We start from the raw sequence: 26423 nt of genomic DNA, 5'->3' as shown, positions 1-26423 counted from the left end.
GAAATAGTCCATTGTCGCATTATACATGACTAATCAGTGTTATAGCTGCTACCACTTCCATCTATTCCCTTGGTCATTTGTATTGACCAATTCCTTAAGCTTCTCATATCCACCATATTGTGCCTCTCCCTCATCATCTGTTGTCTCCCACTGTGATGGTCATGTCCGAGACCTGTGCCAGTTACTTGAGGGCATGACTGTATCAGGTACGTCTATCACATCTAACACATTAGCCACATGTTCATGCTCTAGAATAGGCTCAGCATTGGACACAGGTTACCTGGAGATGCAAGACTGTTGAAGAGACAATAACCTTATCCAAAGCACTGCATATGGACTCCTTGCATGCCAACCAAACAACATCAGTCCCTGCATCATCTGCTAGCTTATGCACTTGTGACCCCCTTCCTTCATCAGACATGCAATCTTTCACCAGCACAAGTATCGCACTCCCTGCACTGCCATTCATGCAGTTGTCCCTCCAATAGTGTCATGATTCCAACGCCGAGTGAGATCGCACCACCACATGATGGTCTGAAGCCTGAGGGGTTCTGGGCGATCACAGTTGGACAAGAAGTTGGTATATTCTACCACTGGTAAGCATTGTCATACTTTCACTTCTAATATTATTGATGATCATTAAATTAGGGCTGATGTTGCTGAATGCACCAACTATGTTAGTGGTAATGTTCAGAAATCATACCCCTCTTTCTGGGAGGCACTAGAAGTGTACACTGTCAAATACAATAAAGGAAGAGTATGAGCAGTCCCAATTCCAGGTGGCCCTTTCTGGCCATCCCCATCTCCAACTTCCCCCTCCTCATCCTCTAACTTGGATGACCTGTGGTTGCAGGTAGATGACTTGTCAGAGACTATGACCCACTGTGACATTTAGATATGTTTGTAGTTCTGTGTACATATTGTAAGATCTTGCCAATGAAATACATGTGGTGATCAGTTAACAGAACATACAAGTTGGGCTCTGCGTGAATTCAGTATCATTATGCAACTGTACAGCACTACAGATATCGATAGAGCCCAAAACCTGAATGATTCAACTGCATAGTTACCTTAAGGTCTGCATGTAGTAACTGACTCCAGCCAGCAATACTATACAATTGTGGTCTTAGTCCATTAGTCTTAAACTTGTAGCTCACACTAACTGCAACCACTTGCATGTTACAGATGCTAGCCTTCAACACAATCAGAGTAATTTAGAATTCTCTGAAAGTGCTTTATTCTAGATATGCTACAATGTTCACCATCAGTTCGCCATCAGTTTGCTATAGATCTGTCATATGTTTGCTATACGTTAAGATTTACGTTCACCATGTTCGCCATGTGTTTAATATACATTTGAGCAACATTTGAGATAGTTCAACATATCTCAAGTTTGTCTTCAATAATGTTACCTTACTATACCATACTACAAGTCTGTTTGGGTATTTTCATGCACAACAAGATCCCCACACTTAAGATCTCACTGATTCAGATCTTCCAGTACACACTTGTGGCAGAAGATTCATGAAAAGTGTGGTCATGGACTTGTGTCAGGTCTTCGATCAGGAGCTAGAGCCTCTCCAGATTGAGACAGTGCAAAAGGAGACTATTCACCCTCATATGAGTTACAAGATGAATTCATCTTGCACCAATATCTTGCTGTTCTTAGCTGTAGTACAAGTGGAACATTTCTCAGCCTTGACAACTAATTCCTGATCTGGGGGTGTTGTATGCGCACTGAGGGATCCTATAATACAGACAGACTACATAGTAACATTGTTTTCTACTTTAAATTCAAAGAACTTGATCTCAGAAGTGACACAAACCAGCAAATCATATAGTATAATGGTGTCATACTTGAGCGACTCCCTGCAACATGGGCAACTTGTGTGCACAACTTCTCGAATACTTTCAAGAAGTGCTTGCCCCTCCAAAGCATGTATACTGCACTCCTCAAAGAAAATGGATGTCCAATGTCCCCCCTTGCATCTTGCATGGCTGAGTAGTTTCCCATATGACTCATTCCACTTATCTTCAGACTGCCAGTCCTTTTTCCATAGGTTGACCATAATCTCAATACTTTGGAGGGTTGGCAAGTCGCAGGAACAACTGAGGTGATCTTCCATGACGAGTATAGAGTCATCATTGACTTCAGGAGTGATGTTGCGAGAATTGGGACTGTTGACTGCAGACGAAATGGCCAAAGGGGCACCTGAGTTGGATGGATGGGTTTGGCTTTATGTAGGCTTGTTGGTATTTTTTCCTAAGAGCAGTTAGCAAGAACAAGAGATGTCATTACTAAACAAGACAATGCATTACCTTTCCTGCTTGCTTTCAAACTCATGCATAAGTACAATTATTAGATATGAGAGTGGGAGTGGACTGACCATGCCATCCAAGCATGGGCCTTTGCATTTTGCCCATCTTGAACTCTGGAATCACAGGCAAGTATAATTTCATTTTAAAAATTCAAGTGCTTACCCTGGCTTTGCAAGCCAATGCTCTGTAGCCACACGCTGCCTAGCAGCTGGACTGTGAGATCTGTACCAACTTAAATGACCCTTTTTATGTTAGACATCATGTACATAATTTGAAAATCAAGACTTACCATCTGAGTTTGAGGTGGAAAATTGACTTGTAAGATTTCACAACATCGACAGTATTAAGATATAGCTTTCAATTGTGGTGTGATATTGTTAGGATTCCCCCTTGTCCAGTTGCCACCAAATTATGAAATCTGCAATGTAGACTTGCCAATAATGCTGTGCAACTGAAAGGAAGCCTGCACCATATAACCATCAGGATGGGCTGTAGCAAATGCAACTTTAACTAAGCCAAGGAACACAACGGGGTATTTGATGGTGCATGACATGTGGTGGGTCATCTCCAGTGCATGGATCATGTGGTATGGGCTGTGCTATGAGCTGATATACTAGTAGTGCATCCTACTAGATCGAGTATTCTACAACATATTCTACAACATACCCATTGGATGATTGCCTTGACATACCTGAGCTGGACTCTATTTCCGGTCATCAACTTGTACTGTGAGTGTTATACCTGTGTTTTGTGCTGTCACTCAAACTGAATGTTGATGACCTGAGCAGTAACCATCTTTAATGGTGCATTGATACAATCAGTACTAATGCCGATTTTATTTAGTAGGTTTTCAATCACATCAGATGCACCCAGAGTCTTCCATTGACGTGATTCTAGGTTCTCAAGGCAAGCATAATTTATTTTCTACTGGTGTCGCCACAACCTCCTTCCTACACACAGAAAAGTGTTATGAGCTACATTTATCACTCAGACAACTTTGACACCAATGGGAACTTTGTCGCTAATGGAGGACCTGATGATTTCAATGTAATGAATGACCATGATGGTAAGGTTTTATTTTATTTAGACATGTCTACACAACATAACAATACTTTAAAACAGTGGGAAGTCCCAGCATTTATCACACCAAGTACAACATGTCTGGTGGAGATGCATATTCATTTGACAATATCAACTGGGAGGACCCATCATTGTACAATATGCTACTCTCAGCTGAGGAATTACAGGCCATCAATGCAGAAACCACCTTTCCAAAGCTTCATGACCCTCCCATTGCAAACCTGTTGTCTGCCAGTGATACCAGTGAATCTGAGCCTCCCTCTCGCATGCCATCACCTATTGGAAATTCAAGGTCAGAGCCTCTTCACAATGCAAATTCATCCACATGGGCAGCACATAACCCAATGCACTCTGTTATTTGTGTATGGACCCCACCATTTCAACTGTCAGATGCCCAAAAGGCATCTCGCAAGATCAAGCACAACCAGAAGGTGGAGACAACAAAGTGCATACACGACACTGTTGCCATATACCTGGATGAGCAGAAAATGAAAATCAGATCCCTCTCCCATGCTCTCGATGTCACTCCCAAATATATCAATGACATTATTGGCAGTCACACCAAATATTGCATGACATGCAAGGTGCAGTTGACTAACGCTCTTATTCATGCCAAGGCCAAGGAAATGAATACTGGTAATTCACCTCCCTTGACTTCTCACTGTCATAACTTAAATTCTGTGATGCTCAGATCAACCTGTTGGTTCTCAATACACCTTGGTTGAACTGCGCAAGATGGTCGCCAATGACCCTCAGATGAAAAAGTTGACGAGGGATGAAAAGGCAGGTTATATTGCAGCTCTCACTGAGCACTGTAAGCAGAATGTAACTAATGTGCAAGGAAATAATATGGCAGCAGCAAGAGATGTTCTGCTCACAACAGAAAGGGTTGTCAAAGAGGTATGTTCTCATGTACATCAAGTATGTTCATCTGACCTCATTTTTTTGTAACTCCAAAGCTTGATGACTTATGTGTTCGCACTGGCACCTATGTGACTATGTTTGTCGTCCATGGCCATATCAACGACACAATTCAAAGCTCAATGCATGGTACTGACAATTCCAATGATTTTTGGGAGGACATTTATGACATTCCAATGGCTGACTATCTCCGACAATATGAACAGTGGGCGTGCACACAAAATCAAAGTGAGTTGTTGATGTTTTCACATTCATTCTGTTGATAATGACTATCCTGCAGATCTAAATGAATGCGACTCATTGGAGGCCATGCGCAAGCAAGTTCGAAAATTGATTATCCATGGACTGAGTGAGTGGCAACATCGATTACCATGTGAGATTCACATGAAATATCCTTGACAGTTGCGGTGACTGGCAAAAAAAACATTGCCATGAACTACAACAACTACCAGACTGCAGTTGTTGAAACATGTGCCATCCAGCTCATAGGATGGCCTGGAAGCATTAAGTTCATCAATCCTTCAAATATTGGTACTATCGGGGACATTCACAAGCTTCATGATGTGCTCAAGGATAAAACTTGTTATTGGACTGCACTTACGCCAACAGAAGTCAAAGCTTACATGGCAGAACTTGATGTGTGCTGTTCAGCAGGCAACATTGTTCACCAGCCACACAAGAGGTGTTCTGATGCTGGAGGCTCTCACAAGCGCAAGGCTTTACCCACCACAAGGAGAGAGAAGAACAGGCCCTCAAAGAAGGCAAAAAAGATGGCCACTGGCAATGGTGAGGCTCCCAAAAGTGTGGAATTTGTTGTGTCATCTGACGAGGAAGAGGAAGAGTTTGAGGACATGTAGTGTACTCTCTGCTACCTTTGTTAGCGTGTTGTACATAGCTGTCATATCCCACAATCTGGACTCACATTCCATAGTATTCCCACACCTTCCAAGCCTACATCTGGACCCCATATCTGACTCATTCCCAGATCCCCTTCTGCTGTGTACTCCACACCTCAGCAGGATTGACTATGCTCTGGATTTACCCCTGAGCTCTGGACCTCCAGATCCTCACTGCTAGCCTGATCCGTACAACCCTATCCTGTCCACCCTATGCACACTCCATCTAGCAAGACATCCAGACTTCACCTCATCTTGGATTCCAGACTATATCCACCTTGTCTTCTGGATCCCCAGATCTCCAGACCTATTCCCACCCTCTCTGATATCCTGTGCCTATCCCCATTTAGGCATTCTCTGCCTTCCGGCTTTTGGTTACCTCTTGTTCTGTTGTGACAGTCAAGTTTTCCTTGGGCTTAGATTTACTTACTTTACTTACCTTTACCTACCCTCACTTTCTTTAGCTTATGTTTGCATTTTTGCTGCTTACTTAAGCATGTATCTCTTTCACTAGTGTCAGTACCAGCCTGAATGACAGTCCCTTTTGATGATAATTTCTACTCTCTGAGCACCAAGCCAAGTCAGAATCCCATGGGCTGAACATACTGCTCTCCACTCAGCAGCTTGGCCAGCTGAAATATGATTCCCACACCATCTTGCTTATTGATCCTTGTACAAGTCCTCATCTCTGAGTTCATTTACTTATGTTCCGACTTACTTACTAATGTGTTTCCACATGCTCATACATAGCCTTGCTCCTTTGCTTACTGATCCCCTCAGATATTGTTCAGTACAGTGGCTCAAAAAACTGTCCACATGTTTTTGCATTTTTTACTATTTACAATATTGTGTGAGAATACATAAAGACCTCAGTGACATGCTGATACCATATTGTAGTGCTGCTTCAGGGCTTTGGATTGAGCACCACATCATGAGAATCAGAGGAGATATGGTAGAGATACAAGGCTTACAAAATCATGACTCATGTGGACAGTTTTTTGAGCACATATTAAAACTATATAAATCATCATTTATGACACCATAACAATCATGCTACCATTAAATAAATTATAAAGTGGTGTCATTATGTCATTTTAAAACCATATCTAACTATACAAACCAAAAATTTCCATATGTCATGGTTATATTCACCATGAAAGCCACCCCCCCTGCTCAAAGGGATAATATCCTCTCTCTTTCCTATTCTGGCCTCTCTGCTTGTCAAATTTCCTCTAGAACTGGAGTATCCAAGTCCACTGTGGCCAAGTTCATCAAAGAAAGTCACACAGACAAGGAAAACTTCTGTGAAGGGCATCCATCCAAGCTCACCTCTACTGATAGGAGAGCTATTATTCAACATATCACTACAGGAAAGGCTGATAATGCTGTCCAGGTCACCTATTACATCAATTCCACCATCACATTCCCTGTCTCTTCACACACTGTGAGAAACATTCTCAAGACAGCTCATCTCAGGTCAGTAACAAGGAAGAAAAGGCTCTCCTCTCTATCACATATGCAGAGAGGACTAGCACCCTTCTTTTTTCACATATATACCTTGCTATCTGACCCAATCCTATTTATTGTGGTCTTATATGATCATATAACATGCTTCCAGTCCATGTAATCCAATTCTGATGGGCTAAGGCAAAGGTTAGTCCTCTCTGCATATGTGATAGAGAGGAGAGCCTTTTCTTCCTTGTTACTGACCTGAGATGAGCTGTCTTGAGAATGTTTCTCACAGTGTGTGAAGAGACAGGGAATGTGATGGTGGAATTGATGTAATAGGTGACCTGGACAGCATTATCAGCCTTTCCTGTAGTGATATGTTGAATAATAGCTCTCCTATCAGTAGAGGTGAGCTTGGATGGATGCCCTTCACAGAAGTTTTCCTTGTCTGTGTGACTTTCTTTGATGAACTTGGCCACAGTGGACTTGGATACTCCAGTTCTAGAGGAAATTTGACAAGCAGAGAGGCCAGAATAGGAAAGAGAGAGGATATTATCCCTTTGAGCAGGGGGGGTGGCTTTCATGGTGAATATAACCATGACATATGGAAATTTTTGGTTTGTATAGTTAGATATGGTTTTAAAATGACATAATGACACCACTTTATAATTTATTTAATGGTAGCATGATTGTTATGGTGTCATAAATGATGATTTATATAGTTTTAATATGTGCTCAAAAAACTGTCCACATGAGTCATGATTTTGTAAGCCTTGTATCTCCACCATATCTCCTCTGATTCTCACGATTGTGGTGCTCAATCCAAAGCCCTGAAGCAGCACTACAATATGGTATTAGCATGTCACTGAGGTCTTTATGTATTCTCACACAATATTGTAAATAGTAAAAAATGCAAAAACATGTGGGCAGTTTTTTGAGCCACTGTATGAACAGTGGGCGTTTGCAACAAAATCAAAGTGAGTTGTTGATGTTTTCACATTTCATTCTGTTGATAATGACTATCCTGCCAGATCTAATGAACATGGCTCATTGGAGGCTGTGCACAAGCAAGTTCAAAATTGATTATCCAGGACTGAGTGAGTGGCAACATCGATTACCATGTGAGATTCACATGAAATATCCTTGACGTTGCAGTGACTGGCAAAAAAAACATTGCCATGAACTACAACAACTACCAGACTGTACATGCTAGTTGATCTGCACATATGCCATCCTTCGAATATTGGTACTATCAGGGACATTCACAAGCTTCATGATGCGCTCAAGGATAAAATTTGTTATCGGACTGTGCTTACACTGACAGAAGTCAAAGCTCACATGGCAGAACTCAATGTGTGCTGTTTGGCAGGTGACATTATTCACCAGCCACACAAGAGGCATTCTGATGCTGGAGGCTCTCGCAAGCGCAAGGCTTTACCCACCACAAGGAGAGAGAAGAACAGGCCCTCAAAGAAGGCAAAAAAGATGGCGCCAGCAATGGTGAGGCTCCCAAAAGTGTGGAATTCATTGTGTTGTCTGATGAGGAAGAGGAAGAGTTTGAGGACATGTAGTGTACTCTCTGCCTACCTTTGTTAGTGTGTTGTACATAGCCCAATCATCACTGGCAGTAGCTGTTGAACATGTGTTAAAACACGCCCTCAATACAATCAATTTGATGAGCTCATTGTGTACAATGGCAGGCACAAAGGTTCAGGTGGTGGGTGGTGATAGCTGACGTCAGGAACATCAACTACATCAGTACCAACGTGCCCATGCCTACTTACCCTAGTATACTGCTCTACTGATTATTATAAGTCGCTCATTATCAAAGAGATATTGAAGGAGGCTTGCAGGTGTTGAAAATCCATTGTTGTACAGGTGATAACCCTATCTATTATCACTTCTATTTAGAGCCCTTATGTGGGAGTCACAGGTGTCGATATTAGTGTAGCTGCGGTCAAGTTACAGCTATGCATTGCACGGAGTACCTAGTGATCATAAATGTAAATAATATACCAGCTATTCCTCATTACAAGGACCATCCATAATGGCCAGAAAAGCCAAAAAAAACTTCAGTTGCACATGCTCAAGCTTTTTGCCACAAGAAACACCACCCAGCAGAATCCAATGATGCTCAACCAGCGGTCCCCGATGACAACAATGCGGAGAACAAGTGTGATTATGAAGGCAGCATCAACTGCTACTGGCCCAAAGACAGTGACTATGCACCAGATTCTGACTCAGACTGGTCTGATGGTGATGAGAGTGTTGTGGAGTTCGAGGGTGAAGAGCTGGAGCAGAATTTGACAGCACTCAAGATGCTCAGTTACAGGTCAAACAATTTAGCTCTACATGCTATAAATCACACAGACGAGTTCCTGAAACAGTAGTGAGTCTTTGATCATGTATAGCCACATTTTGTAGGGATGCGCCAAATTGACCTTGGAAGAAAAAAAAACTCCCTCAAATTTGAGTATTATCAAAATCCGTCTGGAGGTTTTGTTCCTTAGGCAAAAACAAGCATTTTTGCCAGAGGGATAAAAAATCGGGTGAAATTTCGAGGTGCTAAAAACGTTGCACAAAAGTAGCGGTGACTAAGTGACGTGCACCATACGAGATGAGGGCAGTGTGGGAAAAATGATCTTCATATGTTGATTGCGGTTTTCGAGGTCTGTTGTGATGACCGTTACGAGGGTCCCATCGTACCTTGTTTGAACTTTGTTCAGGAATTCAAGTTGGATTGCAGGAATCCGCATTGAACCCGCGTTATCTTTCAACATGCAAATAATTCAATCACTCTTCCGCGCTATCAGCGAGGCTTAGCTCGCGATCCACCGTGACGATGGTTTCAGAAGAAAGCCCTCTGCTGGTGTCTACCGCGTATGAAGCTATTTATGACAGATTCGCACCACATCAGAAGAGGTGGATCGTGTGTCTCGTTTCATTTGTGGGTTTGTTGCCTAGTGAGTACTATGACTTAAAGTGTACTGCTGATGCAGAGGCGAAATATTGATGAACAATGGTCAGTGTTCGTCCAATCGACGTTCGTGCCTTCCATCCCTCAGATAGCTAAAGACCTCAACTTGACACACGCTGTCGTCAGGTGTGTGTTGTATGTTCATTTGGTGTAATATTTAGTAATCCAGCGATTGCCCAGCTTGGCCTTCAGTCTATCGATCTTGGCAAATACCATCGGAGCATTGGTTTGGGCTGCTTATTCGTCTTTCTGTGCGTGTATTCATAGCATGTTGTGGACTCGTAGTAGGTTTAAGTCCTGACAGCGGTCCCGCAGATGGACGCCGATCGATGTATTTGTGGGGGATGCCGTTTGTGTGCGTCGGGAGCTGTGGTGTTGCGCTATCGACTTCGTTCCGGAGTCTCTTATTCTGGCGGTTCGTGCAGACGTTCGGATGCGCTGGGGCGATGTCGTTGGGGACGGGTGTTATTGGTGACATTTATAAATTGGGAGAGAGGGGGACTATTATTGGGGTATTCTTCAGTGTGAGGGATCATGACGGTTGAATTTTTTTTTCGGTTTGATACTGACACACCTATCTCAGGTCACACTTTTCGGGTTTGCTGTTGCCCCGTTTCTTGGAGGTAAATATATTCTGGATGTTTATGATCGCTGGATTTAGCGACGCATTTGAACAGGTGCAGCGACACAGTATTGGTCCTGGCGCAATTTGCACTACTGTCTTGGTGCATGGGGCTTCCTCGAGATGCTTCTTGTATACCTTTCGTTTCCTGAGACGAGCCATCCTGGCACACTGGGTATTGATAAAGTGATGCGCAGGAGATGGGTCCACATCACATGGGTAAATCCTCTGAGCAGTCTCTGGTTGCTTCAGAGTCCGAACCTATTCGCGGTTGTGAGTACATTTACTGTGCGCTAGTACAAACTCTGAATTCTGTGTGAGATGTAGATGCTTGCGTCGGCTCTAGTGCTCATCAGTAGCTATGGTGTGTTGATGCTTATTACTGATTGTGCGGTGCATTCTCATATAAAACAATGTAGTTCTCCTCGTACCGATGGCGTATACTATCGTAAGCTGACAGTCGTTTTCCATCTCGCATCCTGATCATGGTACAGGGCATCCGGTATGGAATCACGAACGAGGCCATCATCGGGGCGTGTTTCTTCCCAAATGGATTGGGAAATTTCAGTAGGTACAGAACATTGTATTCGCAATCCACCAACATGATCTTTAACAGCTGGAGCTCTGGTTGGTGGCCGCCTATCGGATACTGTAGTCAGAAGATGGCAGGAGAAGCGCGGAGGAGTGTGGTGTCCCGAAGACCGCTTGAGAGCGACGTGGATCGGAGGGCTGATCATGGTCCCGGTATCTATTGGGGCATCAGGGCTGATCACGACGTATATTGGGGGCCCGATCGGCCTTGCGCTGAATATATTATGTCTTTATGTGAATGGAGTGGGGGTAAGTAGGCTCTCATTATGTGCGCGAAGTGATTCACTGAGTTTTATAGGTCGACTCGGTGTTGAATCCAATTAGTTCTTATTATGTGGATGTAGTGCATTCCAGAAGCGCAGAGGCCACAGCTGCTTACATGTCAGTCTTCATGATATTGCCTGACTATCAAACTTGAAATTGTTCGTCAGGGCGAGCAGGTTCCTCATCATATCTGCTGCGACTGCTCTTGTCATTCCATCGATCGAGCGCATAGGTGTTGCATGGACAGACATCATCGCAGCTGTCCTTGCGCTCATTGGACATGGGTGAGGGTCTTTTTTGACTGCAAGATCAGGGATACTGAAATAGCATCGTTTCAAATTTTCTTGTCGTAGGCTCATTTCCTTGACCATTCGTTATGGTGACCGCATGAGAGCGAGCATGGATGTTGGTTTCTCAACTATGGAGAATAATTGACAGATTTATATCCGTTTATCTGAAGGGAAGCAATGTATATAATCAATATGGACATGTGGAAACATATATTCGTCGTTATTGCCAGTGGGTTGATCTTTTATAGCGGCTCAGACCCGCCTTGAGCGAATCCGATACACTATGCTAGACGCCGGAGGTGAAGCTGATCGTGCTCCCTACAGCAGGGTCCCATTTCACATAACCAAGAGGAACCTGGTTTTTGCACCGTCGACACACGCAGACAATTCGAAACGGGTTAGAGACATACCTCCAAAACAGAAACGAAATCATCGTCATGCGCAAGATCTTCGAGACAAAACAATGACTTGATAAAGCGCTTTGCATTGGGGGCGCCCAGGAGGGCGGGCGTACTCGAGCTGCCTAGCGCATTTGGGGTCTGCAGCGTTTCGAATATTCTCAGTTTGATAGCGTGGTGTAAGCACGCTGGCTTACTAGAGTTCCCATGATCTACATAAATACTGTCTACGATACTGAAACATAAGCTTTCAGTATCACTGCCTTTTGGCGTAACAGTTAAGGGACGACAGTCTTAGCTAAGTTACACGTGGCGTGCGTTACGCCTATTGGCGAGCCGATTCACAGATGGACTTGGTCACGGTGTATCGTTGGGATCGTAGAGTGCGACCAACTATAATTGGAGACAATGATATCAATCAAAAGAACGTCAATTTTGGATGACAGAACGAATAAATAATGAAGCAGGAATAGAGCGCCGAAGGTTTCAAATATAAGTAAAGGCAGCTTACCACCCAAGCTCTCCGCTACAACATACACTCCATGAATTACCCAATGCACCGCCTGCCACAAGGGAACCTCAACACCTTGTGTATGAGCTAGATAACACATGTTGTAGAGAAGCATCGCAAAGCCGGTCGTGAACGATTGGGTTTGAGCGTGGGCTGGTGCCTGCTCTGAGGCCTCCGAGTCGGCTAACGCTGTGGGTGTATAGGATGGCGATGAGGAGGGAGAGGATGGTGTCGAGAATGGCATCGATGACGCTTTGGAGGTTAGGCGAATAGGGTATTTGACTGTCCATCTATGCGTGGAAGGAGAGAATGCGAAAAAGTTCAAGTAAAAAATATGTTAAGTGACGAGAGACGCACTTTGCCCATGATCCACTCCCTCGTCTTCTGCAAGACACGATACTTCGAACGGTAGTTTGATGCCTAGGTAGAAAGTAAGGAGTCACAGAAAGCGAGTGGTATGAGTCGATGTGATCCAATGGGTATCCTAGTGCCTCATTTTGCGGATTCCTCCTTGCTCGTATCCAGGCGTAGTGGCCAGTGACTAGGACTAGTAGTACCTGGTTTACGGCAATGAAGGCAAGCTGCACAACTATCAGCTTGAAAGAGACACGAATGCAGAGTACTGTGACATGAATCCAGAATTTCGGATAGTCGCGATATATATGCATTAGCTGGTGAGTTTCGTAGGGTCTAGATGTAACGCATCTGGCTTGCGTCAAGGTAGAACTTGGATAAGGGTCACAGTGCGTCTAGCATTGTACCTTGTGAAACGCATGAACTTTTGACGCTGCCGGCAGTATGCATTATATTGACTATTTCAACTGTGCTGATAATCCCTGCTAGCCAACAATTAACCATCGCACACTGACGACTCATCTGTTTTATGAAGGACAGGATCCAATGGGACCAATGCTGGGCGTTGAACTGATAGATCGTGTCAAGTTTAATGTTCGGATTCAAACACAGTTAAGTCTAGACACGACCATAGTAGTATACAGTGTACGCCTTGAGCTCATTCCCGTCAGGGAGGCTCCGACATGACATACATTTACATAAACCCCGCTGGACATTGCCGACGAACTTGACGTTTCCATGTCTGCTGAGCCGATGAAATGTAAGACTGTTCTCCCTTAACAGTTACGCCAAAAGGCGGCTGGTGATAATCAAAGCTCAAGCGCTCATACTTGATTATCGCGAACAGTATTTATGCTGATTATGGGAACTCAGTTACTCAGGTAACTCCAACGGGCTTGCATGAAACTCAAATTGGAGGTAAACGCACAATTTGCGCTTCTGGAGTTTTTCGGGCATAGACAGATATCTCGATGATGATCCACCCTCATAAACCCTAAGCAGTCGACACACTTGACCATGTAATGTCCGTGGGAGAGGAGGAGAGTTGACTGGCCCTTTTCTAGCCTGCATCATCACACTAGTCTGACTTGACCCGAATTCAAGTTAATTCGCCTGTCATACACGTCAAAAGTTCTCGATGACGAAACAAGAGGAGCACTACTACTAGTATGTATAGCCTGGCCTCCTTCTCGGATGCTAATACGTACTCATTCCAGATTCTTGTGCTAGGCTCAGACTAGATTGACAGAATGAACGTAACGCAGCGTTTTCGGATCCGAGCATGTCATGATATATAGCTGCAGCTGTGTGCGAGATCGCACTGCAATTCACTGCGATGGTTTCAGAAGAAAGCCCTCTACTGGCGTCCACCACGCATGAAGCTATCTATGACAGGTTTGTGCCTGACCACAAGAGGTGGATCGTATTTCTCGTCTCTTTTGCGGGCCTGTTGCCTAGTGAGTACTAGTAGTTAAAATGTACTGCTTATATGGTGGTGTGATGCTGATGAGCGCGAACAGTGTTCGTCTCAGCGACATTCGTACCTTCCATCCCCCAAATAGCTGAAGATCTTGACTCGACGCATGCTGCCGTCAGGTGCGTGTTGCATATTCATCAGATGTAACATATTTCGATTAAGCAATTTCCTAGCTTGACCGTCAGTCTGTCGATCTTGGCGACTGCTGTCGGATCGTTGGTTTGGGCTGCCTATTCGTCTTTCTGTAAGTGTATCTATATGGCACAATGGACTTGTTATAGTATCGAGTTCTAATAGCAGTCCTGCAGATGGACGACGTTTGATGTATTTATGGGGAATGCCATTTTTATGTGTCGGAAGCTGCGGTGTCGCGGTGTCGACTTCGTTGCGAAGTCTGTTATTCTGGCGGTTCGTGCAGATGTTGGGATGCTCTGGAGGAATACCGTTGGGTGCAGGTGTTATTGGTGACATCTATAAATTGGAGGAGAGGGGGACTGCTATTGGAGTATTCTTTGGTGTGAGCAATCATGATGATTGTGCGCTTCTGTCGGTTTGGTACTGACGTGAATTTTTCAGGCCTCACTTTTTGGGATAGCTGTTGCCCCGTTCCTTGGAGGTAAACATATTCTGGATGTTTATGCATACTGAATCTAGCGATGTATTTAAATAGGTGCAGCGGCGCAGTATTGGTCCTGGCGCAATTTGCAATATTCTATTGGTGTATGGGGCTTGCTCGAGATGCTTCTCATGTACCTTTCATTTCCCGAGACGAGCCATCCTGGCACATTGGGCATTGACAAATTAATGCACAGGAGATGGATCCATATCACATGGGTAAATCCTCTGAGCAGTCTCTGGCTGCTTCAGAGTCCGAACCTATTTGCGGGTGTGAGTGTATTTCTACGTGCTAGATCCAAATTCTTACTCTGCGAGATGTAGATGATTGCGCAGGCTCTAGTACTTATCACTGACTATGGTGCGTTGACACTGATGGCACAGTGCATTCTTACATGAAACAATGTAGTTCTCCTCGTACCTATGGCGTATACTATTGTAAGCTGACGGTCATCTTCCATCTCGTATCCTGATCGTGGCGTAGGGCGTCCAGTATGGTATCACGAACGAGGCCATTATCGGGGCGTGTTTCCTCCCAAACGGACTGGGAAACTTGAGTAAGTGCACACCATGATGATCACTGTTCACCGACGCTACCTTTTACAGCCGGATCACCGATTGCTGGCCGCCTATCGGACATTGTAGTCAGAAGATGGCGGAAGAAGCGCAAAGGAGTATGGATTCCAGAAGATCGCTTGAGAGCGACGTGGATCGGAGGGCTGTTCATGGTCCCGCTGTCAGTTGGGGCGTCGGGGCTGATCACAACATATGTTGAGGGCCCGATCGGTCTTTCGTTGAATTTATTATGTCTTTTTATGAATGGAATGGGGGCAAGTCCTCAGCTACGTTTTCTCGCCTGCACGTGACCTAATTTACTGGTTTTTACAGGTCGACTTTGTGTTTAATCCAATCGCTTCTTATAATGTGGATGTAATGCACTCTCGAAGCGCAGAGGCCACAGCCACTAGCACGTCAGTCTCCATAGTATAGCGTGGCAATCAAAGTTGAACTCAATCGTTTGCCTACCAGAGCGATCCGGTCACTTATTATATCTGCTGCGACTACTCTTGTCATTCCATCGATCGAGCGTATAGGCGTTGCGTGGACGAACATCATTGCGGCTGTCCTTGCGCTCATTGGACAAGGGTGAGGGTCTTTTGATTGCAAGATATCGAGGATACTTAGCTTCATTTTTCTTAGGATCATTTTCTTGATGATTCACTATGGTGATCGTATGAGGGCCAGCGTGGACGACAGTCTCAAGGCTGAAGAAAATGATCGATAAGTTCCTCTTCGTTTATTTGAAGGTAAGCAACAGATCATGTTGACTAAAATGTTGTCATTTTATTACTTTTCTTATTGCAGACGTTGTACCAAGACTTGTGATCATATTGTCTCTCGTCGTGATGCTGATTCGCTCTTACTATACTTTGTCTCTAGCAATGTCTTTTTGGTAGCATTAATGTCATGGCAGTTCTGAACCGATGCTGATCAATGGCGTTGTCCCGACCTGGAAAGATGTTAACATTGCAAAGTCAACTTGCCGCCGCTGGCTTCAGTGCCATTTATTTCGTACTTAAAGCTTAAATACTAAATACCCATCGAATCTTGCGAAAACCTCAGTCTTAGAATTACAACGAATGCAGAGATGCGACTGCTAGGGGATCGCCTGTTATCCGTGGGCCCGCCACCGGTATCCTGACCTTGACTCGGATAATCATTCCGCCCACCTCACAATTGCCAATTTCACACCATCGCCTCTCAACGAATCCATGCCTGCATGTTTCCTTTCTCCACAATGCACACTTATGGTCAGTTCCTGGCGCACAAGAATGGACCTGGTGGGAGCTACCTCGGTCTTCACAATCACCGTGACACACGACCTGCTGTTCTTTACGTCTGCATCGAGGTCTCGCTCATGAATTTGTACAAGGTCAGTGATCGTGCCAGCAACAATCAGCAATTACACTCACTGAAGTCCACAGGTTTTCGGGGGATTCACTGGCTGTCAATTCATTGAGCTACGTCTCGCAATCTTGAAGATTTTATTCATAGATTGTGCAGCAGTATTGAGAATCAGAGAGGCTCGGACTAGGAACGACGAACGAGAACTATATTCGACGAGGAGAGGTCTTTAATGCCATGATTGAGACGGAGAATCAAAGGGGAACGTGTATCAGGCGTGTAGTGAAGAGTGATTGCATATGTAAAAGGAAAGGAAGAGTACGTACGAGAGTGACGTCGATAGTTGTATCTTGACAAGCAGCTCAGAACTGTGTAGCTTATTGCCCCAACCCAAGCGTGTCTCAGCCTCATAAGGCGAAATTGATGTTCATTCGGTGGTGAGATTATTTATTGATTGGTGTTGGACATCATTTTCTTCTTCTGTGACACGATCATTCGAATTCCTGACTCGCGCAAATCAGATAAAAACATGTTTGACAATTCCCGTCATTATCATTGAGAGCTTTCCCAGACGTGCGCCATACAAGTCGGAAGATAAGGTCTTACGCGAATGCACACCGTCTTTCAACGTGACAAGCCCGGCACTAACACGCTGAGAAAACCTCTAGCTTCTTCTTCACCTCGAGGCAGCAAAATTTACCTCGTCGAGCTATTCTAATGCTAACACGAGTACATCTTGCTGCTTCTTCCGGTCCGTAGCACTTATCTTGATCACAGGATGACTTTTTATATATTCATTTGCTATCACCTTGACAGGGGCTGGGCATGCATATAAATTCGTGCATATAAATCTTTCCCGCACTGTCAACGAGGCTTTGCTCGCAATTTACGATGGTTTCAGAAGACAGCCCTCTGTTGACGTCCACCGCGCATGAAGCTATCTATGACAGGTTTGCGCCCGACCAGAAGAGGTGGATCGTGTGTATTGTATCTTTTGCGGGTCTGTTGCCTAGTGAGTGCTGGTAGTGAAAGTGTACTGCTTATACAGTGGTGTGTGGTGTGATGCTAAGGAACGCGAACAGTGTTCGTCTCATCGACATTCGTGCCTTCCATCCCTCAAATAGCTAAGGATCTTGGCTCAACGCATGCTGTCGTCAGGTGCGTGTCGTAGGTTCATCGGATATAATATTTTGTGACTGAGCGATTTTCTCAGTTTGACCATCAGCCTGTCGATCTTGGCGAGTGCCGTCGGAGCGTTAGTTTGGGCTGCTTATTCGTCGTTCTGTGCGTGTATCCATAACGTGTCGTGAACTCGCGATGCCACGTAGTTTCGATTCCTAACTGCAGTCCTGCAGATGGACGGCGATCGATGTATTTGTGGGGCATGCCGTTCTTATGCATCGGGAGTTGCGGTGTCGCGATGTCGACTTCGTTGGGGAGTCTGTTGTTCTGGCGGTTCGTACAGACGTTTGGATGTTCTGGGGGAATACCGTTGGGTGCTGGTGTTATCGGTGACATTTACAAATTGGAGGAGAGGGGGACTGCTATTGGAGTATTCTTTGGTGTGAGTGATCCTGATGTCGAACACTCTTGTGTAATTGACGTGGCTTTCTTAGGCTACACTTTTCGGGTTTGCCGTTGCCCCGCTTCTTGGAGGTAGATATATTCCGGATGTTTGGGTATGCTGAATCTAACGATGCATTTAAACAGGTGCAGCGGCGCAGTATTGGTCCTGGCGCAATTTGCACTATTCCCTCGCTGTATGGGGCTTGCTCGAGCTGTCTCTTGTATACCTTTTTTTCCCTGAGACCAGCCATCCCGGCACATTAGGCATCGATAAACTCAAGCGAAGGAGATGGATCCATATCACATGGGTAAATCCTCTGAGCAGTCTCTGGTTGCTCCGGAGTCCGAACCTATTTGCGGTCGTGAGTGCATTCATGGCGTACGTTGCTCGTTACAGACTCTTAGTTTGGTGTGGGATGTAGATGCTTGCGTCGACTCTGGTACTGATAACTGACTTTGGTGCGCCGACTCCCACTGTATAGTGCATTCTCACATAAAATAAAATAGTCCTCCTCGTGCCGCTGGCGTTTACTATCGTAAGCTGACAGTCATGTTCCATCTCGTATCCTGACCATGGCGAAGGGTGTCCGGTATGGTATCACGAACGAGGCCATCATCGGGGCTTGTTTCCTCCCAAACGGGTTGGGAAACTTCAGTAAGTGCACACCATAGAAATCACTGTTCACCGACGCTATCTTTCACAGTTGGTGCGCCGGTTGCTGGCCGCCTATCAGACATTGTAGTCAGAAGATGGCGGAAGAAGCGCAATGGAGTGTGGGTTCCTGAAGATCGCTTGAGAGCGACGTGGATCGGAGGGCTGGTCATGATCCCGCTGTCTATTGGGGCATCGGGGCTGATCACGACGTATGTTGGGGGTCCGGTCGGTCTTTGGTTGAATTTATTGTGTCTCTATACGAATGGAATGGGTGTAAGTAGGCTCTCATTATGTGCGCGAAGTGATTCACTGGTTTTTATAGGTCGATTTCGTGTTCAATCCAATCGGTTCTTACAATGTGGATGTAGCGCATTCTCGAAGCGCAGAAGCCACAGCTGCTAGCGCGTCAGTCTCCATAATATTATATAGCGCGGTTATCAAAGCTGAACTTAATCATTTACCTACCAGAGCGATCCGGTCACTTATCCTATCCGCTGCGACCGCTCTCATCATTCCGTCGATCGAGCATATAGGCGTTGCGTGGACGAACATCATCGCGGCTGTCCTTGCTATTATCGGACAAGGGTGAGGATTTTCTTCACTGCACATGAACATACTAATGTTATACTGCTTCGATTATTCTCTTTCAGAATCATTTTCTTGACGATCCGTTATGGCGATCGCATGAGGGCCAGCGTGGATGTTGGTTTCTCGACTATAGAGAACAATTAATAGATTTATCTTCGTTTGTTCGAAGAGAAGCAACGAATTAGAATCAAGATTTATGGATAATATATTTGTTAAATTGCCAATACACTCATCGGGTCGGGGCCGTCTTGAGCGAAGCCGATGCATTATGCTAAACGCCGGTGACGTAGTTCACTGGGAAGCTTAATTACATGCTTGGTCTTATTGGACGCAAATCGGTTCGAACTGTCTAGTGCGAAGGCGTATGTGAAGGAAAGACCACCTGGAGGTGTAATTTTAGGGCGATGGAGAGGGCGCCTGAGCCATTCAAAGTGAACGCTGTGTTCGGCATGGTCGTTGAATATCGTCATCGTCATCTATCACAGCCACCAACGTGCCTAGTAGAAATGAAGTGCACCGGTAATATGTGAAAGCCAGACTCGGGACGACCAGCCCAGCACGCTGGCGCGGCCACTTTCGCAAGAAAACAGGACTTTAATCTGGATCTATCGCACCTTCAACGCCTGAGAAACACTTCGGTGGTGGTGCAAAACCAGCTGCCCGTATACGACAAGATGATTTCGGGGAGTCTGATGCAAACGAGTATGAGGCGTGCTTGACGCTTCACTAATTGAACCTCAAGAATAAACTGTTTGAAGATCTTCCATTGAAGATTCGAGAGCATCCGAGCCCGGGCCGACTCGGAGGAAAATAACTTCAAGTCCGGTTCGAGTCCGGTTCGAGTCCGCACCGGTGTTGAAATTTTGAAATTTGAAATGAGATAAATCTGCATTGCACGGTCACCGGTGCACCTTCATCCATATTCTCAACTCCACTGACGTGTCAAATGGCTGGGGCCCAAATTACGATGAGCTCAGTAGAGCATTAATGCTTGACATACGGTGGCCAAGTTCCAACTGCGGTCATACTTTTCTAGGGACTTTAAGTTGTTTGCAGCCTGACTATATATGTACGTAATTAATAGTTGTACTCCAGTGTTATCAAAAGATCTTCCCAATCGAAAACGCCACTCGATACGCCACTCTTCGCTACGCATAGGTGATTCAGCACTCGAGGCAGTAACCGGAATCGTTATCATCTTCATGGCAGTGCAAGCACTGGCACTAGTGGTGTATATCTATTTCCGGCCCGTGGCACTTATCTTAACCGCTCATATGATGACTTTTCTAGCACCCAAAAGCTTTATCATGATATACATTTCTTTAAGGGCGTTTGCGTATGATCCCGTGGTATCATGGCTTCAGAAGAAAGCCCCCTACTGACGTCAAGCAGCGATCGCCATAAAACTGCGCACGACGTGGTTTATGACCGTTTTACGCGAGGCCAGAAAAGGTGGATTGTGTTCATTGTCTCTTGTGCGGGTTTGTTACCAAGTAGGTGGTCGAGGTATTCGAATACACTGCATGCTGATGAACGGTATCTATCAGAGTTCGTTGCAGCGTCATTCGTACCCTCCATTCCTCAGGTAGCTCAAGAAATTCACTCCACACATGCTGCTGTCAGGTGCGTAGTACTGTGGGTGAACGATGTGGCAATTAGTGCTTAAATGGTGGCTTTCTGATATAGCTTGACGGTCAGTTTGTCGACCTTTGCGACTGCTATCGGAACGCTGGTTTGGGCTGCGTATTCGTCTTTCTGTACGTTCATTCATGATGTGGTCTTTCGTCTCAAGTTATAAATATCGTGCAGATGGACGCCGAACAATGTATTTGTGCGGGATACCATTTTTATGCGTTGGTAGCTGCGGTGTCGCGATGTCAAATTCATTGTGGAGTCTACTATTCTGGCAGTTCGTTCAGACATTCGGATGCTCTGGAGGGCTGTCATTGGGCGCTGGCGTAATTGGTGACATATACAAATTGGAGGAGCGCGGCATTGGTATTGGGATATTCTTAGGTGTGAGGGATCATGACGATTGGATGATTTATCGATTTTGTAATACTGACACAGCTGTTTCAGGCCATGCTTTTCGGGTTTGCTGTTGCTCCGTTCCTCGGAGGTAAATATTTTTCTGGAACGTTTATGCATGCTGAATCTAGCAATGGTATTTGAACAGGTATGGCGGCGCAGTATTGGTCCTGGCGCAATTTGCACTATTCTCTTGCTGCATGGGGCTTGCTCGAACTGCTTCTAATATACGTTTCTATTCCTGAGACGAGCCATCCCGGCACATTGGGCATCGATAAACTAAAGCGAAGGAGATGGATCCATATCACATGGGTGAATCCTCTGAGTTGTCTCTGGCTACTTCGGAGTCCGAACCTATTCGCGGTTGTGAGTGCATATTACGCGTATGCTGCTTTGGGTACAAACTCTTGACTTTGTGCGTGATGTAGATGCTTGCGTCGAGTCTAGCACTCATCAGTGACTATGGTGCGTTGATACAACTCCTCAGTGCGTTCTCACACAAAATGATACAGTTCTCCTCGTACCGCTGGCGTACACTATTGTAAACTAATAGTCATCTTCCATATCGCAAACTAATTGGGGTACTTGTAGGGTGTACGGTATGGCATCACGAACAAAGCCATCATTGGAGCGTGTTTCCTCCCTAATGGACTCGGAAACTTCAGTAGGTACAAATGATTGTAGTCACAGATCATCAACTCAATCTTCAACAGTCGGGGCACCGCTTGCTGGCTGCTTATCAGATGTTGTAGTCAGGAAGTGGCAGAAGAAGCGCAAAGGAGTGTGGTCTCCAGAAGACCGATTGAGAGCGACATGGATCGGAGGGATGTTCATGGTTCCATTATCTATTGGAGTGTCGGGGCTGGTCACAGCGTATGTTGACGGTCCGATCGGTCTTTCGTTGAATTTATTGTGTCTTTTTGTCAATGGAATTGGGGTAGGTTCTCGCGGCTGGGTTGTCTTCCCTCAACTCATTGTTTCTTAAAGGTGGTCTTCGTGCTAAACCCAATTGGTTCTTATAATGTAGATGTGGTGCATTCGCGAAGCGCAGAAATCACAGCTGCTAACGTGTCAGTCATCATCATATGATGTCTCCATCGCATTCGCAACTCACTAACTCATCTTTAATTGTTTTCCAGAGGTGTCAGGTCATTCATTCTATCTATTGCGACCGCTCTTGTTGTCCCATCGATCGAACACATGGGTGTTGCGTCGACGGACGTTATTGTAGCTGTTCTTGCACTTCTCGGACAAGGGTAAGGGTTCCTTTGACTGCACGATTGAAGACTGACACTAAGTTTCTTTTATATAGGATTATTTTCCTGACGATTCGTTACGGAGATCGTATGAGAGCCAGCGTGGACGTTGGTTTCTCGACCATAGAGAATAATTGATTGATTGATGTGAGGAAAGACGAGCTTCGTTCTGAGAAGATCTGTCATATCAGCTTGAGAACCTTGAACGAAGTTCGCACTATGTAATACTATATATAGTGCTGATTTATGAATTTCTAATGCTGTATTCTTTCGTTTCTTAATACCCACAAATCATTCGATGTTAACGTTGATGTGTCGTGCCTTGGGGAGATTCGTGTTGTGAATGTGGCTGTGTCGGGACCAAGAGCTAATTCAGAGCTGCAGGTTTTTGTTGGGGATCATTAAATTGATAACCATCCCGACTACTATAGCATGTGCATATTATTCGCCTAAATTCAAAATATTGTCACGGTGGTCCTCCTTGGGCCTTTTTACGATTGCCCGAAAAGCGATGATGTTATGGAAAAAAGTCGTAGCCAACGACAAGAAACACTGGTGAGACACACAAAATGAAACAGAATCAGGTTCCGGATTGCGGAACGACGACGACGGTATGCAAGCCAGCTATACTAGTAAGGGAAAGAGGCGTCTTACGGCGGGCCATCAGAGAACCTGTGAGAAGAAGATATCGTCATATATCGTCATATATCGTAATATATAGGAAAGGTTTTCGTCACATTGGAATATAAAGTGATATAAAGCAATATATGGCTATGTAAAAGCGCCATAATCAGCATAATCCCAGCAAGAACTCACCGGTTTACTGATGGCCACAATGTAACGAGGTGTACGTAAGCAACCAGGCTTACATATTATCCATGTCATTAAGTTCTTTCAAACTTCAAGTTTCTCCATCCTTAAACAATAGACTTTAGGACTGGAATGCGTTCTAGCAATACCTCACCGTGATGCAGTGTCCTCACAGATATGACCTCACAGCTACTATAATTGGTGTCAGCATCAAATATATCCTGATAGATAAATTACAGCTGGTAGCTTTCCCGTTCGAGTGGTGATTAGGTTTCGCAGCGCCGGTCATGTACAGTAGATGATGACGCTAGTTGGAACCTAACTCCATCAGCTAGCCAACACCCTCGGACATCATTCATTTCGACAAATACAAATACGTCTGTCCAGTCACAAGTCGATTTGTCCCCATAAACTTACCCAACTTGGCGCATTCACCAACAGGCTGGGTCTTGCGTCAACACGTGGATCACTCGATTACTTAATTGTTATCTTCGCCTCTCAATGGGCGGCGGTCCGCTCTCTACTGGATGGTTATCACCGCTCATTTAATGAACAGCGGAATCTGTTGTCCATGTCATCACACTGTGACACTCAACAACTCGGACCAGCTTATTAACCTGGGCATCAAAAGTCATCCGCGTTTGCTGCGCCCGTGACGTTATTGCCGCCGTTAGATGAAAGCGATAACCGCTATCGCAGAATGAAGAACTGCGGTGGTACTCGAGTCGCTTGGGGGTCAGATATGATGCTGTGCATTTGTGGCGGATGGTGTTTATCACTCAGTGTCGTTCATCCTGATCATCGTGATCGTCTGGCAGCGTGTAAGGCACACTTGAAGGAACTTTCTCAGGCGCTGGGGAACGAAAGTTGGGAGTAGGACGCATGGTGTTCAGATGCCGTGCGGATATATCATCGTGAACTGTTCTTCAGGGTCGGTTTGTTAAGGAAATCGCGAGCTAGCTGAGATCTCCACCTAACTCCCCTTCTGCTAATTGTACGCACCGTTTGACGGGACTCGGATAGTATTCGTTTGCAGCCCACAGAGGCCGAGCTCGTTAGTCTTAGCCACCTTGGAGCAACTGTTACTGATCGGCCGTGAGGTCATGTAACCCTAACCCTGAAGTAAGGTTTGAGCTCATCGGATACAACCTTCCCGCAGCCGAATATCCTGTACTTGGTGTGCGCAATTTGGCAACCTGAACCCGAAACATCTCTATGGACCACCGACGTCCTCTCACACTATTTGTCTTCAAGACGCCATGGAAAGCGCTTACCACGCTCTGCAGAGCACCAAAGTCAAGCTCCGCAACCACCTCAACACCATCGAGCTCGCGGCGAATGAGTTCCATGTAGATACCAAATACGTGGATCTGGTTATCAGGGTAAGTGTTTATCTTGTTGAGGCGTGCTGGGTGCAAATGAAGGGTTCTGAAGTTTATTGGGGCGTCGGATCTTGCAAGGGTGCATGTTATTGGCACGATGAACCCGTGTTTCCGTGCTACACTTGACGACAAGGTTTCGTACACGTGAGTGTTTTGCTGTCTGCATATTGACACTGGCCTACTTTCTCGCAGGTCGTCCGTCAAGCCGAATACCCTCTCCCCTGTTTGGGATGAGACTTGGATCGTAAAGACTGTTCCTTCCACAGCTACCTTGTCGGTGGTAGTACGAGAGGTAGAGACTGGAGCGCTCGTAGATAGTGATGTCGGTGTGTTTCAGACCACTGTAACTCCAGGCACGAAAGAGGTTGAAATAGTCGGCAAGCGCCTTGGTCGAAATAAAGGGTCATTTTGGTTGAACGTATGTCTGCCCCACATTTGATCGCCACAGATTGTGCTTATCAACGTTTGGTTCTAAGATTGAATCCTCTCCTTCGGTTCATAATTCAAGATCACTACCATACTTGTTTGATGGCCCGATTCACTATTCTCGACACGACTCACCAACAATGGGCGTTCTTACCAATCTCAGGGACACGCGGCTGTATTCGACATGGAAGATCTATATTAAAGGCATTCCACAGCTCTTTGGGGATACGGTGCAACGATGGAACCACGATTACAAGGCCGCACAGGCAATTTTCAAAGGACCTACATCAATTGCAGTGCGTTCCGGCATTATGGCTGGCCACCACATGTTATACGCCCGGACCGTTTTGAATGGTTTTGGGGTTATCACAAATGCCGATGATGTGTTCAAGCTGCTGCGAGGCGACTCACGTCGATCATCGGGTGACGGCAATAGCGCATTTGAAAATCGCATCAAACCCGCAGTATACACGTATGTTATCACCGAGGAAGACGAGACCTTCCGTTTCTCAGAGACAGGGGCGACGTTCTTCGTAGACTTTGCATCGAAGCATGCACTGCATAGCAACTGCGCAGAAAGCGTAGTATACAGTGGGGAGTTTCACCCTCGCCCAGAAGGTGGCTGGGAGAAGTTCTCCGATTGTACGGACGATAGTGGTGTGAGATGGGAGTTGGTGATTGATAACAATTCTGGGACGTATGCACCTAATCCCGATCTGCTGGCTAAAGTGGCGCAACTTCTGGAACTCAATTTTACGGGGATCAATGTAGTTGCGCTAACACTGGACGATCCAGAATTGAAGAAGAGTATAGATGCGTGCAGGGAGTATGCGTTGACGAAAAGGGGGGTGAAACCTACGGAGTTAGAGCCTCATGCCACTGAGGGCGAAGAGACATTATCGGATCGGGTCTCAGCACTTAAGAAGACCTAATTATTGAGGATGATGTGGTTGTCAGGTGTTAGAGAGCAGGTGATGTAAAGATAAATGTGTTAGATAATGATTTATAGTGCTCTATTTAGTAGTGGTTGAACGTCGTGGATC

The 26423-nt window shown here is 45.3% G+C and overlaps 11 protein-coding genes across 11 annotated transcripts; 7 read left to right on the top strand and 4 right to left on the bottom strand.

Annotated features, from left to right (window-relative positions):
* Positions 1 to 525: 525 nt before the first annotated feature.
* Positions 526 to 748, top strand: BJ212DRAFT_1205016 (uncharacterized protein; the record flags this gene model as incomplete). Its single annotated transcript, XM_041329145.1, has 2 exons — positions 526 to 596; positions 649 to 748. Coding segments are annotated over 2 exons (171 nt in total), but the record flags the coding sequence as incomplete, so codon positions are not given.
* Positions 749 to 1625: 877 nt separating this feature from the next.
* Positions 1626 to 2902, bottom strand: BJ212DRAFT_1298257 (uncharacterized protein; the record flags this gene model as incomplete). Its single annotated transcript, XM_041332672.1, has 7 exons — positions 1626 to 1763; positions 1827 to 2235; positions 2320 to 2331; positions 2388 to 2432; positions 2482 to 2550; positions 2609 to 2634; positions 2789 to 2902. The coding sequence occupies 7 exons, from the start codon at positions 2900 to 2902 to the stop codon at positions 1626 to 1628; spliced, it is 813 nt and encodes a 270-aa protein (XP_041195399.1).
* A 763-nt stretch (positions 2903 to 3665) lies between these two features.
* Positions 3666 to 5177, top strand: BJ212DRAFT_1267596 (uncharacterized protein; the record flags this gene model as incomplete). The annotated part of the gene is made up of 4 exons (XM_041330672.1): positions 3666 to 4035; positions 4091 to 4299; positions 4359 to 4578; positions 4723 to 5177. 4 exons carry the CDS (start codon positions 3666 to 3668, stop codon positions 5175 to 5177), a joined length of 1254 nt encoding a protein of 417 aa, XP_041195398.1.
* Positions 5178 to 9507: 4330 nt separating this feature from the next.
* Positions 9508 to 11554, top strand: BJ212DRAFT_1479080 (major facilitator superfamily domain-containing protein; the record flags this gene model as incomplete). The annotated part of the gene is made up of 13 exons (XM_041339807.1): positions 9508 to 9628; positions 9693 to 9768; positions 9823 to 9893; positions 9958 to 10166; positions 10226 to 10265; positions 10320 to 10537; positions 10592 to 10628; positions 10684 to 10712; positions 10759 to 10831; positions 10881 to 11104; positions 11154 to 11236; positions 11287 to 11403; positions 11473 to 11554. The coding sequence occupies 13 exons, from the start codon at positions 9508 to 9510 to the stop codon at positions 11552 to 11554; spliced, it is 1380 nt and encodes a 459-aa protein (XP_041195397.1).
* A 77-nt stretch (positions 11555 to 11631) lies between these two features.
* On the bottom strand, positions 11632 to 12122 carry BJ212DRAFT_1343533 (uncharacterized protein). Its single transcript, XM_041335229.1, has 3 exons — positions 12005 to 12122; positions 11820 to 11948; positions 11632 to 11764 (listed from the first exon to the last, which is right to left on the bottom strand). The coding sequence occupies exons 1-3, from the start codon at positions 12014 to 12016 to the stop codon at positions 11696 to 11698; spliced, it is 210 nt and encodes a 69-aa protein (XP_041195396.1). The 5' UTR covers positions 12017 to 12122; the 3' UTR covers positions 11632 to 11695.
* Positions 11872 to 12433, bottom strand: BJ212DRAFT_1343531 (uncharacterized protein; the record flags this gene model as incomplete). The annotated part of the gene is made up of 3 exons (XM_041335228.1): positions 11872 to 11981; positions 12117 to 12200; positions 12319 to 12433. The coding sequence occupies 2 exons, from the start codon at positions 12431 to 12433 to the stop codon at positions 12133 to 12135; spliced, it is 183 nt and encodes a 60-aa protein (XP_041195395.1). The 3' UTR covers positions 11872 to 11981; positions 12117 to 12132.
* Positions 12434 to 13416: 983 nt separating this feature from the next.
* BJ212DRAFT_1343519 (uncharacterized protein) lies at positions 13417 to 14030 on the bottom strand. Its single transcript, XM_041335227.1, has 2 exons — positions 13890 to 14030; positions 13417 to 13839 (listed from the first exon to the last, which is right to left on the bottom strand). Exon 2 carries the CDS (start codon positions 13744 to 13746, stop codon positions 13546 to 13548), a length of 201 nt encoding a protein of 66 aa, XP_041195394.1. The 5' UTR covers positions 13747 to 13839; positions 13890 to 14030; the 3' UTR covers positions 13417 to 13545.
* BJ212DRAFT_1567915 (major facilitator superfamily domain-containing protein) lies at positions 14008 to 16254 on the top strand (the record flags this gene model as incomplete). Its single annotated transcript, XM_041341994.1, has 14 exons — positions 14008 to 14129; positions 14193 to 14268; positions 14323 to 14393; positions 14458 to 14666; positions 14726 to 14765; positions 14820 to 15037; positions 15089 to 15125; positions 15174 to 15202; positions 15249 to 15321; positions 15371 to 15594; positions 15653 to 15735; positions 15794 to 15910; positions 15965 to 16071; positions 16130 to 16254. Coding segments are annotated over 13 exons (1384 nt in total), but the record flags the coding sequence as incomplete, so codon positions are not given.
* Positions 16255 to 17128: 874 nt separating this feature from the next.
* BJ212DRAFT_1459416 (major facilitator superfamily domain-containing protein) lies at positions 17129 to 19622 on the top strand (the record flags this gene model as incomplete). Its single annotated transcript, XM_041338899.1, has 14 exons — positions 17129 to 17420; positions 17486 to 17681; positions 17752 to 17827; positions 17883 to 17953; positions 18025 to 18233; positions 18286 to 18325; positions 18380 to 18597; positions 18658 to 18694; positions 18743 to 18771; positions 18818 to 18890; positions 18940 to 19163; positions 19213 to 19295; positions 19359 to 19475; positions 19541 to 19622. Exons 2-14 carry the CDS (start codon positions 17561 to 17563, stop codon positions 19620 to 19622), a joined length of 1380 nt encoding a protein of 459 aa, XP_041195392.1. The 5' UTR covers positions 17129 to 17420; positions 17486 to 17560.
* Positions 19623 to 20832: 1210 nt separating this feature from the next.
* Positions 20833 to 22900, top strand: BJ212DRAFT_1479075 (major facilitator superfamily domain-containing protein; the record flags this gene model as incomplete). The annotated part of the gene is made up of 13 exons (XM_041339806.1): positions 20833 to 20971; positions 21026 to 21101; positions 21177 to 21235; positions 21288 to 21496; positions 21558 to 21597; positions 21655 to 21872; positions 21935 to 21971; positions 22019 to 22047; positions 22098 to 22170; positions 22220 to 22443; positions 22494 to 22576; positions 22646 to 22762; positions 22819 to 22900. The coding sequence occupies 13 exons, from the start codon at positions 20833 to 20835 to the stop codon at positions 22898 to 22900; spliced, it is 1386 nt and encodes a 461-aa protein (XP_041195391.1).
* Positions 22901 to 24557: 1657 nt separating this feature from the next.
* On the top strand, positions 24558 to 26421 carry BJ212DRAFT_1343479 (uncharacterized protein). The gene is made up of 5 exons (XM_041335226.1): positions 24558 to 24667; positions 24732 to 24954; positions 25007 to 25098; positions 25147 to 25372; positions 25431 to 26421. Exons 2-5 carry the CDS (start codon positions 24832 to 24834, stop codon positions 26310 to 26312), a joined length of 1323 nt encoding a protein of 440 aa, XP_041195390.1. The 5' UTR covers positions 24558 to 24667; positions 24732 to 24831; the 3' UTR covers positions 26313 to 26421.
* Positions 26422 to 26423: the final 2 nt, after the last annotated feature.

This window comes from Suillus subaureus, assembly GCF_016647635.1.
Source record: "Suillus subaureus strain MN1 chromosome Unknown BJ212scaffold_9, whole genome shotgun sequence".
Classification (NCBI taxonomy): domain Eukaryota; kingdom Fungi; phylum Basidiomycota; class Agaricomycetes; order Boletales; family Suillaceae; genus Suillus; species Suillus subaureus.
The sequence above is the reverse complement of the archived record's forward strand: the minus strand, read 5'-3'. Positions and strand labels throughout refer to the sequence as shown.

Coding starts and splice junctions, on each gene's coding strand:
- BJ212DRAFT_1343533 (XM_041335229.1), bottom strand. Junction 11,765..11,819: donor ATTTCGTTTCTGTTTTGGAG/GTATGTCTCTAA, acceptor TGCAAAAACCAG/GTTCCTCTTGGTTATGTGAA.
- BJ212DRAFT_1343519 (XM_041335227.1), bottom strand. CDS start 13,746: ATGATGCAGGCTAGAAAAGGGCCAGTCAACTCTCCTCCTCTCCCACGG.
- BJ212DRAFT_1343479 (XM_041335226.1), top strand. CDS start 24,832: ATGGAAAGCGCTTACCACGCTCTGCAGAGCACCAAAGTCAAGCTCCGC. Junction 24,955..25,006: donor ACGTGGATCTGGTTATCAGG/GTAAGTGTTTAT, acceptor AGGGTTCTGAAG/TTTATTGGGGCGTCGGATCT. Junction 25,373..25,430: donor AAGGGTCATTTTGGTTGAAC/GTATGTCTGCCC, acceptor TTTGGTTCTAAG/ATTGAATCCTCTCCTTCGGT.